Source organism: Anas platyrhynchos, chromosome 9, assembly GCF_047663525.1.
Source record: "Anas platyrhynchos isolate ZD024472 breed Pekin duck chromosome 9, IASCAAS_PekinDuck_T2T, whole genome shotgun sequence".
Taxonomy (NCBI): domain Eukaryota; kingdom Metazoa; phylum Chordata; class Aves; order Anseriformes; family Anatidae; genus Anas; species Anas platyrhynchos.
This window is the reverse complement of record NC_092595.1, coordinates 15,412,251-15,429,917: the sequence shown is the minus strand read 5'-3', so window position 1 is coordinate 15,429,917 and position 17,667 is coordinate 15,412,251. Positions and strand designations below refer to the sequence as shown.

The 17,667-nt window shown below is 51.8% G+C and overlaps 1 protein-coding gene across 1 annotated transcript; it reads left to right on the top strand.

Moving 5' to 3' along the window:
* The first annotated feature begins 45 nt into the window (after positions 1-45).
* DNAJB11 (DnaJ heat shock protein family (Hsp40) member B11) lies at positions 46-13,557 on the top strand. The gene is made up of 10 exons (XM_027464597.3): positions 46-201; positions 337-493; positions 2,776-2,873; positions 3,744-3,876; positions 4,783-4,925; positions 5,482-5,564; positions 7,305-7,362; positions 7,930-8,041; positions 8,447-8,606; positions 12,645-13,557. Exons 1-10 carry the CDS (start codon positions 125-127, stop codon positions 12,707-12,709), a joined length of 1,086 nt encoding a protein of 361 aa, XP_027320398.1. The 5' UTR covers positions 46-124; the 3' UTR covers positions 12,710-13,557.
* The last annotated feature ends 4,110 nt before the right edge of the window (positions 13,558-17,667 follow it).

Sequence of the window (17,667 nt, the reverse complement as noted above, 5' to 3'; positions counted from 1 at the left end):
AGCCGCGGATTGGTGGAGCGGAGCGGGCGGGGAGCGCTCCCATTGGCTGCGAGGCGTGAGGCGGGCTGGGCGGGGTGGCGGCGGTGCCTCCTCCTCCTCGCCCCGCTGCCGGCCCGCCGCCGCCATGGCCCCCGGGCGGCTCGGCCGCCTCAGCCTCCTGCTGCCGCTGCTGCTCTGCCTCTGCGGGGAGGCCGCCGCCGGGTGAGTGCCCTCAGCCCCCCTCAGGCTCCCCTCAGCCCTCCCCAGGCTTCCCTCGGCCTCCCCCCTCAGCCCGCCTCAGGCTCCCCTCAGGCGCTGACGGGGCCCCGCCGCCCCCCCTGTGTCTCCCCGCTGCAGGAGGGATTTCTACAAGATCCTGGGGGTGTCCCGCAGCGCCTCGGTGAAGGACATCAAGAAGGCGTACCGCAAGCTGGCGCTGCAGCTGCACCCCGACAGGAACCCCGACGACCCCCGGGCCCAGGAGAAGTTCCAGGACCTGGGAGCCGCCTACGAGGTGAGGGCCGGTGCCCGGGAGGCTTCGGGCTGGGGTAGAAATCGGCCCCACGCCCCCAGCAGCGCTGCTGGGAGATGTAAACCCTCCTCTGTGAGGCTCTGGGGAGACCCGGCCTCCCCTGGTCCTGTGCTGGATCTCAGGTGCTGGGCCTAATGAGAACAGGTGGGCAGAGAGGCTGCCGGGCTGACCAGATGAAGGCGTTTTATAATTGTTAGTCCCATAAACGTAAGGAGTTCTGTTCCGTGACAATGGAGCAGCATGTAAATAATAACCGATAGCATAACATACCAGGTAAATTGTGTGTGAACTGCTAGCCAGCTGTTCTAAGTCAAAGTCTGCCATCTCCTCTGGCACGTGCGTGGGCATGGACACAACTCACCAGGCAGCTGCTTCTGTTTCTTTCTTTTTGCTTCCTCTGCCGCTGCTGGTTTCCTGCTGCTCCTGCCACCCCCTGGAGCAGAGGGCTCCTGAGGAAGATGAGAGAGCACTGACCAACAGGGAGCCAGGTGGGGTCTTGGTGTTGACTCAGAGGAGTCAGGCTGTAGGATGAGCTGGAACCAAGAGCTGTGGTCAGAAGGAAAGGGGCTGTCCCCCCTGTGCAGCCTGGTGGTGCAGCTAAACCTCTGGGTGCTGCAGGGCTCCAGCTGGCGCCCTGATACTGCTCTGTTCTTCCGACATGCAAATACAAAATGAATGAGGAAGTGAGGTGAGAAATAGCGCATCAGAGTCCAAGTTGTCCGGCATAAAATTGGGAGTTCTGGTGCCAGCACAGGCAAAACAAACGCAGCATGCTCTCACCTAAACCAGGGTGGTTTTTACCATAAAACATCAGCCTCTCCAGTGCTGCTCAAGGTTTGTCTTACTGAGTATCTAGAGCGAAGTCTTTAGGAAAGAAATGTGGGGGAAGTAGGTTAATTAAACAGCTCAGTGTCCTTCCTTCAAACAGCCTGAGTGATTTTTAACACGCCAGCTGAGTGGCACAGACACAGATGCTTCAATTAAAGGAGACTCCTACATGTAACAGCAGCTGTTAGTCTCAGGATGGTTTGGGTATGAAGTTTTTGCTGTCTTTTATTTTTCTGAGCTTACCCACTGTAGCTGCTTTGCTTTTGAGGTAACTTAGCATAACAAACAAGAGCTTTCCTTGTGATGTTTGGAGTGGTGTTCCACTGAAGCCTGCAGACAGAAGCAAAATGAATGGAAAGGCAAATGTTTTGTTCTTTAATTCTTTGTTACTGCTTGTGATACTGTCAGTCGTCCACCAGGAGAATTCTGTTCCTTCACCAACAGATCACAGAAGGGAAAACTTATCCTGCTTCTATGTAACAGGTGCTTTAATGCAAATCTTAGGTGGCAGAGGGAGAACTGAGCTCTTATCTCTAGTCCTGGAAAGATGAAGTTGATAGTTAAAGTCACTGTTTTGTGGGTTTTTCTTTTTCCTCTCCTTCTCCTTTGTTGCTGATGTTTATCGCTGGCTACGATATCAGGCTGTTGATCATCATTAAGCCAGTTTCTCCACCTGTTCCCACTCCTTTCTAGCCTTCTGAAAGCTAATCTGGCAACCATGACCTTCCAAAACATCATCAACTGGTCAGGAAAGGGAAGGGAGGCTACGTGTGACTAGAAATTTGCAGATCTGTGCCTGAGGAGCAAGAGCAAAGATCAACACCTAGGAATTAAAACTTTAAAGCTTTACAACCTTGAGTGCTGTGTGTTGGGATGCGTTATTGTACCTTAGTACCAAGGCTGCTCCTTTTGAATTTGGCTGCTTTTAGAAGTGAGGGTCAGCGTTCGAGCTGGTGCAGAGTTAGGATACCTGGCAGATTCAACTGGGTAGGTAAATGTGCATTCATTGCTAAGTGTCAGGAAACACTTGTCAGAGGAATACATGTTCCAAGGGTTAAAGAACAAGCAGAGGAAATGAGGGGGGACATTGAGCGTTGTTTTCTTTTTCATTGAGAAGCAGTTCCTGCTTTGTAAGAGCTGGTTTTAAATTATTATTTCCTTCTGAGTCTTTCTCGACTCGTTAAGATAAACTCAGTATTGTTCATATTTTCTACATTGCTTCTGCTGTTTTAATAAACTAATTTTAACTTAAGGGCTTAACCAACAAACATTTAACTTCACAGCACAGCAAACAAGTTGTAGCCAATGCTTCTGTACCCTGAAGCATTGCTGCTTGACCCCTGGTAAGAGCCTGGCATGGCTCTTCTCTGCCCCTCATTTAAATAGCCCTGTTCAGCTGTGGGTAAAAGCCTTGTCTCTCTGTGTCCCGCTGCCAGGTGCTGTCAGACGAGGAGAAGAGGAAGCAGTACGATGCCTATGGTGAGGAGGGGTTGAAGGACGGGCACCAGAGTTCCCATGGAGACATCTTCTCGCAGTAAGACTTTGCCACTTCAGGTTACTCTGTAGTCAGAACTGTAATTCTGTGATGCTCATGCATACATTTGACAAATTCAGTGTTAAAAGCTTTTACCGGCTCAGGGGCACTGATCTGAGGTGACAGCTGAAGGTTTGAAGAAACACATTTGCAGTGGATATCCCACATGCCGTTACATTTGTCTGTCTCGTGGTGGCCCTTTCTCCAAGAGCAGTGAGTGGGAAGCAGTGTTGTCTGTCCACACGGACGGCTGTCACTCACGTGGGTGACTTGTGAGGTGCTGCAGCTGCATTAAATACATGGCATCGCCCCTGCATTTTCTGCTGCATGGTCATTTAACATTTTATCACAGACTGTGTGCACGCTTGGGGGTTCTTTTCTTCCTTTTGCAAGGTAATGCTGGAGTAACTTCCAGAGAGCAACTGTAAAGTTTTGATCAAAAAAATTGGAAGGCATTCACTTGTTGCTCAGGCAGAACCTGATCTCGTAGTTGTTTCAAGGGCCTTCTGTTTCTGCTAGGAACTAATTTGCTAAAATAATTCCTTAAGTCGCTCCTCTCATGTAGTCCTGGGTGAGAACTTCCACCGTCTGCTGGTCCATTAGGGAAAGAACACTCAGACTTGTCAGGGTTTTTTTTTCTCATACTGCTTGTCCTTAAACTGGTGAAAACCAACCTGCTAGCGCTGAATTGAAGAGCTCAGAGCTTGTGCCTCAGGGTGAGGGTGGCTGAGCAACAGAGCCATGCGGAGAGGCCTCCCGTTAGGCAGCTATCAGGTTCTGAAGCATTGCTGCTGCCTTGGGTGGCTCTCTTCAGCAAAGCCACTTTTGATCAGAATTCCTTCCTGAACTGACCAATGTCCTTCACTCTAGCTTTTTTGGGGACTTCGGGTTCATGTTCGGAGGTAACCCTCGCCAACAGGACAGGAACATCCCGCGGGGCAGCGACATCATCGTGGACCTGGAGGTTACGCTGGAGGAGGTGTATTCAGGGAACTTCGTAGAGGTAAGTCTGCGGGCCTGTTGGGCTCTCCAGCGTGTTCTCAGCTCTCAGATGGCTGGCTGGGCCACTCTCTCTTCTCCAGAAGAAGAGAACTAAAACAGATGCTTGTTTTCTCGGTGTCTGTCAGTAGATGATGTTATGATGCTGTTTGGTAGTAGATAAAGGAATACATTGTTCCGTCAGTTATCTTTGCCGTCTGGCAACTTGCCTGTGTGGTGCTCTTGTGACAGTAACTTACTGCCTGTCAGGGCCTAGCTGTGGCCAGTCTGCAGTAGCACGGCTGGAAAATGTTTTAGCGGTTTCTCTCCAGAATTTATTGTTGTTTGAAGCTAAAACACTTAATTTAGTTCTCTGTTTTTCAGCAATCCTTAGAAAACCATGCTGTGGATTTTTTGTCACTTTTTTTATGTGGCCAAGCATATCATTATGAATCTCTGGATTGCATACTTAACAAACATATAGTGGCACTTTAATTATTATTTTTTAAGCAAGCTGAATTTCTGGTGCTCACAATCTCTGCTGTACTGTGTTAGAGTTTGAAATGCTCAAATTTATGTTGTGAGTGGGTAAATCAGAAACTCAAAATAATTTTGCCCAGCATGTGGAACGAGGAAGCTATCGCAACCAAAGGCGATAGCAAAGGTTTCAGCCTAGTGTTACCTTTCCTAGAGGAAGGTGGCAATAGGACCTCAGAGATGGTTTTCTGGTGCTTGGGAATTTAGTGTGGGAGGCATAAGGTGAAAACCGCTTAGAGAAATTAAGGATAAAATCACTTAGAGTTTTGCCAAGATCACATGCAGCTACCATGGAGGCAGCAGAGTGTAAAAAAACAAGTTATGTTCAGGCTGTTTGGGGAATCAAGGACCAGGGGTGCTGGTTTGTCTGCTTATGTCAGCCTCTTTCGTGCAGGTGGTTAGGAACAAGCCAGTGGCAAGGCAGGCACCTGGCAAACGGAAATGCAACTGCAGGCAGGAGATGAGGACCACGCAGTTGGGCCCTGGACGTTTCCAGATGACTCAAGAAGTTGTTTGCGATGAATGTCCCAATGTCAAGTGAGTTTTGTGTTCTTCAGTGCTATGTGCATGTTTATTCAAAACCTGCCACTAGATGGAGAAAAGCGCCTGTACAACCAGGAAGACCTGGGCAATCTGGGAGCATTTAACCCAGGTTTCTCGTGGCTAAGGAGAGAGAGTCTTTATTTTTAGAGTAGTAAGGGCCAGCTCTGTTAGATGAAGAGCTTACCAATTTACTCTTTCAGCTCTTTACTCCTTGAACAACCAGTTGTTGCAGTAGAAATTCCATGTTGATATCTGAAACCTACAGAGGCAAAGTTGGAGAAGCCCACAGTTTCCAGCTGGGGACAGCTGGATGAAGAATGCCGTGCTGTAGTCGTGTATCCAGATGCTGGCTGTGCGTTTAGGAGTGTAACCTTGCCCTCTCTCCTAGATGAGTATTAGTGTGCAAGAAAGGCAGCACTTGGCCTCCAGTTTTAGATGTGAGCAAGGATTGTGTTAACGTGTGGGGGTGTTACCGTTCTCCCAGGAACATAAGGAGCTGCTACCACCTGATGCTGGAAACTCAGCACTTGCTTGTTCTTCCCCTTTGCAGGCTCGTGAATGAAGAGCGAACGCTAGAAGTGGAGATAGAGCCGGGTGTGAGGGATGGCATGGAGTATCCCTTCATCGGGGAAGGTCTGTATGCGGGCGCTGCCCAGCTGTTACTTGCTCCTTTTTCTTGATGCAAGGCTGGTCATCATGATAGTGAAAGGGTCCGAGCCCTGCTTTGGGAATCTAACCAGCACGTGCTATTGGAAGTGCTGTGTCCAGTGTGTGCTGCTGAAATCCAGGAGCATGTAGAGTGTTATCCACACTTGGCAAAGACTGTGATACACTCCCTCTGCTGGTATTGGATAGACACACAAGAAAGCCCTAAATCAGATGTTGCAGATGGTAACTTGAACAGAAACATCTGCTTCTGACTTGAGTATGTGTGGGAATCCCCTTAGTCCAAGGAATTCAAGTCCTTTAACAGGAAAAGGACGGATATTGTTAGTGTGTGGGCAAGTCGTTACAACAGCAAACCGAATTCATCACAGAATCACAGAATTTCTAGGTTGGAAGAGACCTCAAGATCATCGAGTCCAACCTCTGACGTAACGCTAACAGTTCCCACTAAACCATATCCCTAAGCTCTACATCTAAACGTCTTTTAAAGACTTCCAGGGATGATGACTCCACCACTGCCCTGGGCAGCCTGTTCCAGTGTCTAACAACCCTTTCGGTAAAGAAGTTCTTCCTAACAAGTTCTTTGGTAAAGAAGTTCTTCCAGTCTAAAACTCCCCTGGTGCAACTTAAGCCCATTCCCCCTCGTTCTGTCACCAGGCACGTGGGAGAACAGGCCAACCCCCACCTCTCTACAGCCTCCTTTAAGGTATCTGTAGAGCGCGATAAGGTCGCCCCTGAGCCTCCTCTTCTCCAGGCTGAACAAGCCCAGCTCCTTCAGCCGCTCCTCGTAGGACTTGTTCTCCAGGCCCCTCACCAGCTTTGTCGCCCTTCTCTGGACCTGCTCAAGCACCTCCATGTCCTTCTTGTAGCGAGGGGCCCAAAACTGAACACAGTACTCGAGGTGCGGCCTCACCAGAGCCGAGTACAGGGGGACGATCACCTCCCTAGCCCTGCTGGTCACACTGTTTCTGATACAAGCCAGGATGCCGTTGGCCTTCTTGGCCACCTGAGCACACTGCTGGCTCATATTCAGCCAACTATCAACCATTACTCCCAGGTCCTTCTCTGCCAGGCAGCTTTCCAACCACTCCTCTCCCAGCCTGTAGCTCTGCTTGGGGTTATTGCGCCCCAGGTGCAGGACCCGGCACTTGGCCTTGTTGAACTTCATGCAGTTGACCTCAGCCCATCGGTGCAGCCTATCCAGATCCTCCTGCAGAGCCTTCCTACCCTCGAGCAGATCGACACACGCACCTAACTTGGTGTCATCTGCAAACTTACTGAGGGTGCACTCAATGCCCTCGTCCAGATCATCGATGAAGATATTAAAGAGGACCGGCCCCAGCACCGAGCCCTGGGGGACTCCACTAGTGACTGGACTCTAACTGGACTTGACTCCATTCACCACGACTCTTTGGGCCCGGCTATCCAGCCAGTTTCTAACCCAACGAAGCGTGCGCCAGTCCAAGCCAATGAATTCATTGAGGGAACGCTCTAAAAATCCTGGGTTGTTTAGCAAAAAATACTTGTTATCAGGGTTGTAGTCATAAGAATCAACTAGTTGCTTTTTTCCCTCGAACACGTGAGCTGCAAATCTCTGTCATGTATACATGTAGGTATTTGCTGTTTGTTGTAAAGAAACAATGCACTGTTTGTTTCTGCAGTTGCACAAACTGGCTCCTTTAAACAGAGCTCTTCTTTCTTTCACAGGTGAACCCCATGTGGATGGGGAGCCAGGAGATCTGCGTTTCCGAATAAAAGTTCTTAAGTAAGTGGCTGGCCCTGTTCGACCACTCTTTCTGGTTACTGTAGAGGAAGTTTGTGAGCAATTTTCTGGCCGGTGTTGCCTGCTTGGCTAGCGTGTAGCTTACCCTTCAGCAGAGCTGGTACAGCCAGGGGCCCGGTAGTCAGGGCTGTGCAGGATGTTCAGCCCCAAGGATGCTGGAGGGTTCACCACTGCTGAGATGCTGCAGTAGTATTCTGCTTTTGTTGTGTTTGGCCCAAGTTCTGACATGAGTTAGCTCCTGCCTGAATCACATGAAGTACCTCCTTTTTCCATAAGCATGCAATCTCCCTATTGTAAGAGAACGTAAGGAAGATTGCTGGGTGAGTCATGACTTCTTGACACACCTTGCCACTCATTGCCCTAGAAATAGAAAGGTTATTAGTAGTACGCATCTCACACAGGAAAATGAAGCTAAATTTCATTCATTCTTCACTTCCTCTCTGACTTCTGTGAAATCTCTACACCCTTTCTCAAAGAGAGGAGAGGAAGCTAGAGGACCCGCTTTTCCTGTAGGAAAGAAGGGATGTTCCAGTCTCTTTATTTCCACAGGCACCCAGTCTTTGAAAGAAGAGGAGATGACTTGTATACAAACGTGACAATCTCGCTGGTCGAGGCACTTACAGGTTTTGAAATGGATATCACCCACTTGGATGGGCACAAGGTGAGGAAACAGTTTGCTTTCCTGCTCTGTGTAACTAAAATTTAGCTGCCAGGCCTCTTGCGCTGAGGGCTAGTTTGCATGGGGGCTGTGCAGCTGCTGGCTGTGCCCAGCGTCCCCTCAGCTAGAGACTTCCACACCAATTCCTTCAGAGCCAAAGCGCCTTGTACAAGGTGTGTGGTGAGAACCTGGGTTCCAGGCTGCCAGAGCAGTATTGCGTGGGCTGTCTTTGGTGTTAGCACTGCCACGTGTCCTGGCAGTAATGCTCCCTGGACCTCCAGCATGTTGCTATCTTTGGCAAGCAATCAATAGCAGTTGAAGTTGTTCAGTGTGCTGCAAAGAGTGTTTGGGGGCTTGGGGTACGTACCCAGAACAGTAGCTATGAACTAAAACTTCTTTTGTCTCTAGGTCCATGTTGCTCGGGATAAAATTACAAAACCTGGGGCCAAACTGTGGAAGAAAGGAGAAGGTCTTCCCAATTTTGATAACAATAACATCAAAGGCTCACTAATAATCACATTTGATGTGGAATTCCCCAAAGAGCAGCTGACAAATGAACAGCGGGAAGGTGAGTGTCTTACGGCTGGTGTGGCTTTGGGCTGTGTGGTTCTCAGGAAAGCTGATTAGACTTCAGGATAATCGAACCAGGAGCCTGTAGTGGTCAGGAGGGGATTTCTTTTCCATGGAACTCTTGTACAACACAACATGCTTGACCCAGTGCCCTCTGAATAGTTTTCAATTTCTTCTGAAGCCCGTGAGCTTGGCTGCTACAGTTGTAGGGAACAGGATTGGATTGGAATGTGCCACTACTGGAATGTTGCACTTGGCAGACCTGGCGGCGCCTTGTTTTGTAGCTGGCCATCTGCCTGAAGCAAGGGACTTACTGGGCTTAGCCTGTCTGCTTTGCCTTTCCTGGAGCAGGATCACAAGCTGCTTTCCAGCCACTGCTTCTACCTGGGGGCAGTGCTTGTGAAAATCCCTCTGCAGTCAGGGGTAAACAGTGCCGTGCAGCATCCAGGGGGGGTTGTGCCTCCGTACATCTCCCTGTACCCTCAGTGCCTCGGGCGTGCTCGGGGAAGATGTGTGCAGTGCAGACCTGTGGTTGGAGGGATCAGCTACTCGGCTCTCAGGGCTGGAATGGAAGCTCGTGGGTGAGGTGTATGGGAATCCTAAACTGATGGGAGGGCAGATGCTGTAATCCTAGCTGGAAATTCAGCTCTGCTTCAATGGCTTCTGCAGTAGGATCTGCTGCTCTGCTCAAGGCATCACAGTAGACATCAAGGCCAGACATCTTTGCCCAATCCTCTGCTGGGGGGCAAAGGAGTTCCTGGCCCATAGCAGCGCAGCTCTCCTGCAGAAAGCCCTGCTCCCCAGCACTTCTTCCTGCTGGTCAGGGCTATCGTACCTCCTGAATCTGCCTTTTTACTAGACTCTGGCAGCTGTCCTAGTGGAGAGAAGCAAATGTGCAGCTTTCCTGGACTCCTAGAGTTTGTAGAGGGCGGCCAAGCCCCGTGTGGTCTCTTCTCAGCCCTTCCTGCTGTGTCAACACCGCTGTGTGAGCTACCAGAGGGCGTCCAGCTGGTGGCTGCAGCTCCAGGGCTGGCCCATCTTCTGCGGCTCCTCCTGCTGCAGTCAGGGCTGCAGCTGCTCAGGCCATGAGGTCTGTGTCCGCAGCAGTGCGAGGTGTCCTCCTTCCAGGCTCTGCTGTCCTTCTCAAGCCTGTACAAGGCAGCAGCGCCTCTTGCATGGATGTGAGGTTCTTCTGGCTGCTGCTGGTGGCAGCTTGAGTAAAGGCTGAGGGCAAGAAGCAGTGACAAAGCCCTGGGTGTTGGTCAGAACTACGAGATAGCGTGCCCAGGAGCTGGGAGGTGATGGTGCTGGCATGGGTGTGCTCAGGCGCAGGGTCTATGGGTGTTTCATACCCTCCTAAAGCAATTCCACCCTTCCGAGGGGAAGGTGACTGGGTAAGCAGCCAGATGCGTTCCTGTGCGCTAGACTATCCCCAAACATCCAGAGATCTCAGGGTTTTTATGAGGCAATAGGTCTGCTCGTGTAGTATGGCAGCAGCTCAGCGTACACACTCAAAGGAAGACTGAAGGCCTCAAAATTCAAAACATCCCTTTCCTTGTTGTTGGCGCTGTTCCTAATTTCTTATCTCCTAACCATATGGATGGCTCCTGGGGCAGTCAGAAGACACTGAGACTGAGAGCACTGCTTTGGTCCGTCTAAGCTCTTGGGTCAGAAACAATCTGCTCTCCTTCCTGTCTGCGTAGGGTCAGGGAACTTACTGCTTGCTTATCTGAAGTTACTTTCTCTCTTGTTTCTTACACATCTACCAACACTCGTTTGCTGTCTTTAGGGACCCTTAAACCTCCCTCCAGAGTGCTCAGAGAGCACGAGCAGGCAGCAAAGTGACAGTGTTGTGTTGTAACCTGTCACCTGCCAGTGGTGTCAGGAAAACTTGAAGCTGGCCCTAGTGAATGACTGAGGGTGCAGTGGCACCAAACGTCAGGCTTGCTGGCTGCCAGGACCAGATCCCCAACACATCAGATAAGTGTTGGGGCATCAGATAAGTGTTAAAACTTCCTGCACTCTAATGAGGCTATCTTTGGGGCCAGCGTGCATCTGCCTAAGAGCTAGTCAGCAGGAAACGAGGTACGAGAGTGGTGCAAATCCCACTTTTTTTCAGGGTTGCTGGAGCTCACCTTTCTTCAGCTACGTCCTTCCTTTTGAAAGGCTGCACGGCCAGAAGGTACATCCGCTTACACATGGGTCAGGAAGTAGCTCCAAGCCTCCTATTTCCAGTTCTTTCCAGGATGGTTTTTCAGTATTTTAATGGAACTTCTGTGACCTTGTGTGCATCGAATAACCAGTCCTGAAGGACAGTAGTGTCTGTAGCCAGAATGGGTTAAGGTTTGCAGGGCAAGGTTTGCAGGGAGATTTATTGCCTTTTAGCCTGTTCTCCTAACAAAGGACTTGCATGCCTGGAAGCTTGTTTGTTTGTTTACTTTGTTTTGTTTTGTCTTTATGAGTGAGTTGGTTGATCCTTAATAACTGGCTGCCTCTCCCTGCATGTGTACCCTGCCTGAAGGTGGCAACCACTGCAGAATCTTCCAGGCAGCCAAATGTGCTCTGCTGTGCAGACAGGCACCCGCCCCCCTCCACCAGGGCTCTGGCTGCAGCTCAGCGGGCTGGTCTGAGGCAGGACAGCAGTCCTCTCTTCTGTCGCATCGTGGTGCAAGCCAGTGTGCTTGTTTTGAGGCTGATGCTGTTTTGGGGCTATCCAACATCAGAATTAAAGCAATTCAGGTTTTTTGTTTTTTTTTTTTTAATTTATTTGAAAGTTTGCTCACACAATCCTTTCTGGTGCTGGTCAGAGCAGAGGTGCTGCTGTGCCCCAAGGGGCCCCACAGCCAGGGCTGGGAGTGCTGGCACTGTGGGTGACCAGGCTGACTCTGAACAGGGAGTCCCCTCTGATTTATCCCTGGAAAAAGTGTGACATATAATGTTCTTGCCAGTCTGCTTTCTCTGGTCAGTGCAAATATGACCCTTAAGTAGCAGTAAAGCCCTGCCAGTCTTTTCCTGAACGTTCTGACCCCAGTGGATTAGCTGCTGTGGTTTCAGTGCTGACTCACCCTCCCGTTCTCTTATCTTGCTCTGGATGCTGATAGGACATCAGGGCATGAATTCTTTAGGATGTTTTATGAATGGGTTTTCAAGGGTGGGGAGGATGGCATTTGTAAACGCTGAATCCAGCCTAGTGATTCTCATCTAGTTACAAACACTGGCTTTCCAAACAGAAATGCGAGCTGTCTGTAGAGTATTCGACTCCACAGATGCGAGCAAGAGAACAAACTTGCTCTCCAGGGACTATTTTCAGTGAACAGTACTGTCCCCAGGCACCACACACTGGTGTGAAAACCCCTGCTCTGTAATTATTCACCTGGCTTTCTGTAGCTGGCAATTCCGGAAGGAGCCAGATGTAGCTGTCCCAAACATGCTGCCAGAGGGTTTCTGTTGGGCTGTAGAGGGAGCCTGGGGAGGCGAGCTAGACAGGAATTAAACTCTGGAAATGCTCTCAAAGCCGTTTCTTGGTGTAGTTATACTTAAGATGGCAAAACTGCTCTCGACTTCAATAGCAAAATGGCTCTGGGAGTCGGAGCTTTATCTCTAGCTTTATCCCTCACAGAGCTGTGAGGATCTCAAGGTGGTGCTCTCGCCTTTGAAGTGATAGCAGAGGGGATTTTCTCCTTGGAATCATTGCCTTTTTGTGGTTCAGAGAGCGTATGAAATCATTGTGCTGGCGCTATTGACTTCAGTCCTATTTCTCCTTATAGAAATGCTGAAGGAGCATGTGTAAAGCTGTTTCACCTCTGGGTTTGGAGGGATTTTGGTGTGTTTTTTTTTTGTTTTGTTTTGTTTAAATCATGCTCAGGGTGTCAGTGTTTGACAGCGTTACTCAGATACGTGGGCTCAGCCTCCAGAGGCTCGTGCCGGGGCCTACAAGTCGATGTGTAAATAAATGTAGCAGGAGCTGCTAAATGCAGCAGCTGCAGCATCCTCCTCCTGCCTGTGCTGTGCAGTAACGCCTTTGTTTCTTTTGCAGGTCTCAAACAGCTGTTGAAACAAGGATCTGTGCAGAAGGTGTACAACGGATTGCAGGGATATTGATGTGGGGGGAAAAAAAGGACTTAAATCAAAAGTCAGATTTGTTTGCAGTTTTTTCTCCTGCCCATTGTAGAATGGGAAAGAGGGAGGGTGGGGTGATTGTTGAGGTATATATGTCTTTTTTTTCTTTTTAAATGGTGGAAGCACTCAGATGAGCTGGGGGGCATACTAGCCTGTTCAGGATACAATTGGTGCTGCCTATCCTGTTCCATGTCCTGGAACAACAAAGACTCCTTGAGCAGGAAAAAAAAAGGGGGGGGGAAAGGAGTTTTAAATTCCACACAGATTGGAATTTCTGTTTTTTAAATATATTTTGATGTGACTTTTCTGCACCATCTCAGCATAATTCCATAGCTTCTCCTATTTTTGATGTCCTTTGTGTCAGTCTCTTCTGAGTTTTTGTATTTTTTTTTTAATCCTAGTCCTTCCCCTCTGAGTCCAGAGTGTGGTATTGCTTCAGAGTGTGTGTTTCTGGGGCAGGAGTACAGCTGCTGTTGGGAGTGGACTGGCAGGAGGGCCTTTACAGAATGTGTTAGACCCACGGTCAGCTGGGGAAAAAACTTTCTGAAAGATCCTGTGGGCTCTCATCACTACCAAGTACTCCTCTTGGCCCAAAAGTTAATGTTCACTTTTAGATTCAAAGTCACAACGGTTTAGCAAAGATTCCTCGGACCTTCGGCACGAAATTTCGGGGAAAATAACGGGAACGGCTCCTCGTGGTTCCTCCCTGCCCCCAAACGTAACCAGGGGCTCGTCTGGAAAAGCTCACTCACCTCCTGCACTCTGTCCTCTGTGAGGACAGGGAAGCTAACGGCGCAGAAATAAAGATGTTTGAGTTGGAATGGCAAAAACTACCTGCTTCTGTGTCTCAGCAGCCCTTGCCCTGGGACAGCTGCAAGTTGTTGGACTAACGAGGTAGGGTCCCTTTGGAGATCTAAGCTGTGAGCTGCCATAAAGGGGGGCAGTGCTGCTGCCAACACCTGCAGCAGCTCCGTAGCTGATTTATTTGGATCTGGGGATGGGTGACTCAGCAGGGACGTACCTGTGCTGCTCTGGGGAAGCAGCTTCGCCCTCGAGTCCCTGCTCCTTTAAGCATCCCTGTCAGAAACGCTCATCCCTGTGTGTTATTTGTAAGTAATTTTGGGAGTGGTAGCGAAGAAAGTTCCCAGAGGTGCCTGCGTCAGTCAGCCTCGTGCTGCGCTGTGACGGGGAGGTAGGAGCGGGGTGAGTCAGCTGCTGCAGGATGGAGCTCTGCTTCTTTACCCCATGCTCCTGCTGCATCCCCTGAGCTGGGAAATGGACGGGATCTGCCTCTTCCACGTGGAAATGCTTGCAGGGGAAAAGCAGCAGGAGACGCAAGGTTGCTTTTTGGGGTTTTCCTTTTGTTTTCAAGGTGGAGCAGCACAGGGCTGAGCTTGGTGGGGAGGTGGGGAGCAGTGGCCCAGCCATTGTGTGCCGCAGTGGTCCAGCCGCGTCCCACCCAGCCCTTGAAGTCCAGCAGCAGGAGCTGACGCAGCGGAAGCGGCAGCACTGGGAAGGTTTCCTGTTGGATCCTTTGTGCGTTTGCTTTGGCAGAGCAAAACTGGGGCTTCAGGAACAGCCAGGAGAGGGGCGAGGTGAGCACCAGGTTGCCAGACCCTCGGTCTCAGTGCTCATCATCCTCAAAACCCTCACTCGAGCCTAAGGCGTTCATCCTGGCTGGGGCTGCTAGAAGAGCATCAGCCCCTTGGGCCAGCTGTTTCCAGGTCTCTGTAGGTGGCTCCGTGCCCCGCTTCCCCACTCTGATTATGTTTTGAAACCTCTGACTGCACAGAAACCCACCTGATGGCCCTGCGCATGGGGCTGCTTCGTGCTGTCAGCCCTGCAAGGGTCCATTTGCTGACTGCTCCATGGCCCTTTCTATCCTACCAACATGCCCCACACTGCCAGCACAGCAATAAAGCCAAAAACCTTACAGCAAACTCGGCTTCTGCAGGAGATTTTTGGCTGCGACATGACCCTTCCTAGCCCTGCCCCCAGCAGCAGACAACGTGCTTATTCCGAGCACAAGTACTTGTGCTTGCCGCTGCTTTTCCTTTCCAAGCTAGTTCTTTTCCTTCCTGTATACTTTTTTTTTTTCCTTTCTATTGTGGATCTGTGCTGCTCCGAGGGGCCCGTGCTGTGCTGAGCAGCAACAGGAGCTGCCAAGCCACAGTTTTACCAGGGCGAGAGCGAGACACAAGGCAGCAGCTGCGGGTCGGTGGCGTTGATGTCCCGTGCCCTCTGCTTTGGTGAAGCTTTGCCAGCACGGGTGAGTCCCAGCACGTGGGGACTCCGCTATCTCAGAGCCAAGAATTGCTGACCCGTCAGACACAGGCACCTTGCTCCACTCCTTCAGCAAGATGCCTGACCTCGAAATGTGTTTCTAGAAGTTCTCGCCCCTTTGAGAAGGGCTTGTAAAATAAGCAAGGGGCTACTGCCTGGCTGACATGGGATCCCGCTTCACAGTGATCACTTCTGATCATCTCCTGAAGGTGTTTCTTCCACGTCGCATGCTGCGCTGTCAGCACATTGTTGCCCTCCTTTGGCTGGATCTCTGCTGCCTCTGGATGGGGTGAGGACCCCCCAGCCATGTCAGACCCCATTTTCCTGGCCATCAGCTGGGAGGGGATGCTCCAGGTGAGGCCAGGAGCAGGTAACTGCATCTCTTCTCACCAAGCAAGCGAGCACGTGCCTCTGGCCTGCTGTTTTCCATGAGATAACCGGGCAAAGGGTCCCTCCGGTTCTTCGTAGGACAAATATCCCACACAGAGCACTTGCACGGGGAGGGAGAGGCGGCTTCCCAGTAACTGCTGCATGACGTCTAAGCCTCGTCAGGGTCTGACCCTCTGGGCTTGCTGCCTGCAAAGCCACATCGCCTGTGCCGGAGCAGCTGTTGTGGTTTGGAGACCGCACGCAGGAGCAGCAGCGTTGGGTGCATGGATCCCAAGGAATCGCCTGGCCCGAGGGGGTTGTTTCCAATGCCCTCAGCCCCACGGAGCTGCTGCTCCCCTATTTCTCCCCCCAACGAGCCGAACTGCTTGCCCGGAGCATTCCCGAGTCCGGGCAGGGGCTGAAAGCGTTCCCAAACAGCAATTTGTCCTCCATGGAAACTTCTGGAAGCGCAGTGTTGGCTGCCCTGTTTTTTCCTAAGAGCTTGTTATTCTAAAGCACTTATCTGTTCCTAAACTCGAGTATATCTGAGAGACGGGCGGCGATAGGAGGGGAGTGACCGCTGCCAGGAGCAAATTGCTGTCCTGAAGGCGCAGACCTGCGGTGATCCCCGCGTGCAGCTGTTCAAACAGGGCTGGAGCCCTCAGGAAGGTGAAGCGACAGCTCCTTGCCCGCATCTCTTACACCATTTTAGGTGGTTTTTAGGTGATCGGCATCAGGCTGAGCTGCTCGCTGCCGTCAGGCAGGGGCTGGCTCGCTCAGACCGGAGCTTTCCCTGGCGTGGGGACAGCAGCAGGGATGTCAGCGCTGCTCGTGCTGCTCCTGCCCCAAAAACCTCCGCTTGCCCGCCTGCCACATCACCGCCTGCTGTTGACTGTGGCCGGGGTCCAGCTTTCCCCTCCTGTTTCCGCAGGCTGGGTCAGGCACGCTGACCTGGGAGGCGAGAGGAAAGGGAAGAGGGCAGTGGTGGGTCCTGGGCACCCCTGTGCCCTGCAGGGGGACGCGTCAGCTCTGCCCCTTATCACTGAAGCTTTCCGTGGGTGCTCTCCCCTGGGACCCAAACTTCTTGCTAACCCAAACGAGGCAAAAATACGTTACCAAAAAAAAAAATAAAACAACAAACCAGCAAACCACCCTCTCCCTGGGGGCACTGGCTAACAGCAAACACCCTCGCCCTGGTGCAAGAGCAGGGTTAAGAGGGATGGCTGAAAACTGGAAACTCCGCGCACGAAAGCAGCCGGGGCTGTCGCAGGGTGACCTTTGAGGACAGCTCAGAGCATGGAGCTCACTGAGGCCGGAGGGACACTGATGACACCAGCGCAGGCTCTGCGTGCGTGGGGGTGTTTATGAGGCTAAGCCCTTCTTCCTGCCCTGCTGACGAGCAGAAGGTGCCGCAGCTTCAGCTGGGGCGAGGGGGACCTGAATCTGGGGACGGGGTGGGGAGAGGGACACGGTGTGCAGGGGGAATCCCCGCACCCCCCCGCTAGACCCTGGGTCGAGGGGAGGTGTGCACCCATGGGGTAAGTGTGAAGGCGAAGGGGAAACCTGCCCCTACCCCGTGGGCATCGCCTTATTCCCTGCAACACCACGCGAAGCTCGAGGCTGGGCGCCTTATCTCCACCCGAGCAGCGATAGCAGCCTGAGTGATGGAAACCACGCGGCACACAAAACGAGAACCCTCATGGGGAGGGGGGGACCAGCAGGGTTTGCTTTTAGTGTTTGCTTTCAGGAGACGCTGCACAGGGGGCTGGGGAAAGCCTCTGGGGGGCTGTGGGGAAAATAAAGCAAGGAGCAAACTGCGCTCGCCCCTTGGATGCGTGCGGCGAAGCGCTGGCACCCGTCCCGCGAGGGGAGCACGGCCAGATTTTAGAAAGGACGGGCCCTGGATGCGGCTACCAGCTCCCAGAGCGATGGTAAATATTTAAGCAGTGTCTGGGAGCTGGCTGCAGCCAGCCCTTCCCCGCCTGTGACCCGGCATGCCACACGTCCCCGGCGTGCTGGTGCAGGGGCAAGTGGTGGTGACCCCATGATGAGGCAGTTTGGGGGTGGAAAGAGGAATTTTGGGGCTGGGAGGGGCACGGATGCTGCTGCGATAACCTTTCGCTCTGCTCTGTGTCATGCGTTGGGCACGGGTGCTGGTCACTGCCGGGGAGGTGGCTCTGGGACAGGGGGGTGCTGGCTTTGGGTGCTCGGGGACGGCCAGGAGCCATCCTGGGGACATGGACACGGCCCTCACGCCCCGCTGGAGGCTGTTCTCCGAATGCTGACGC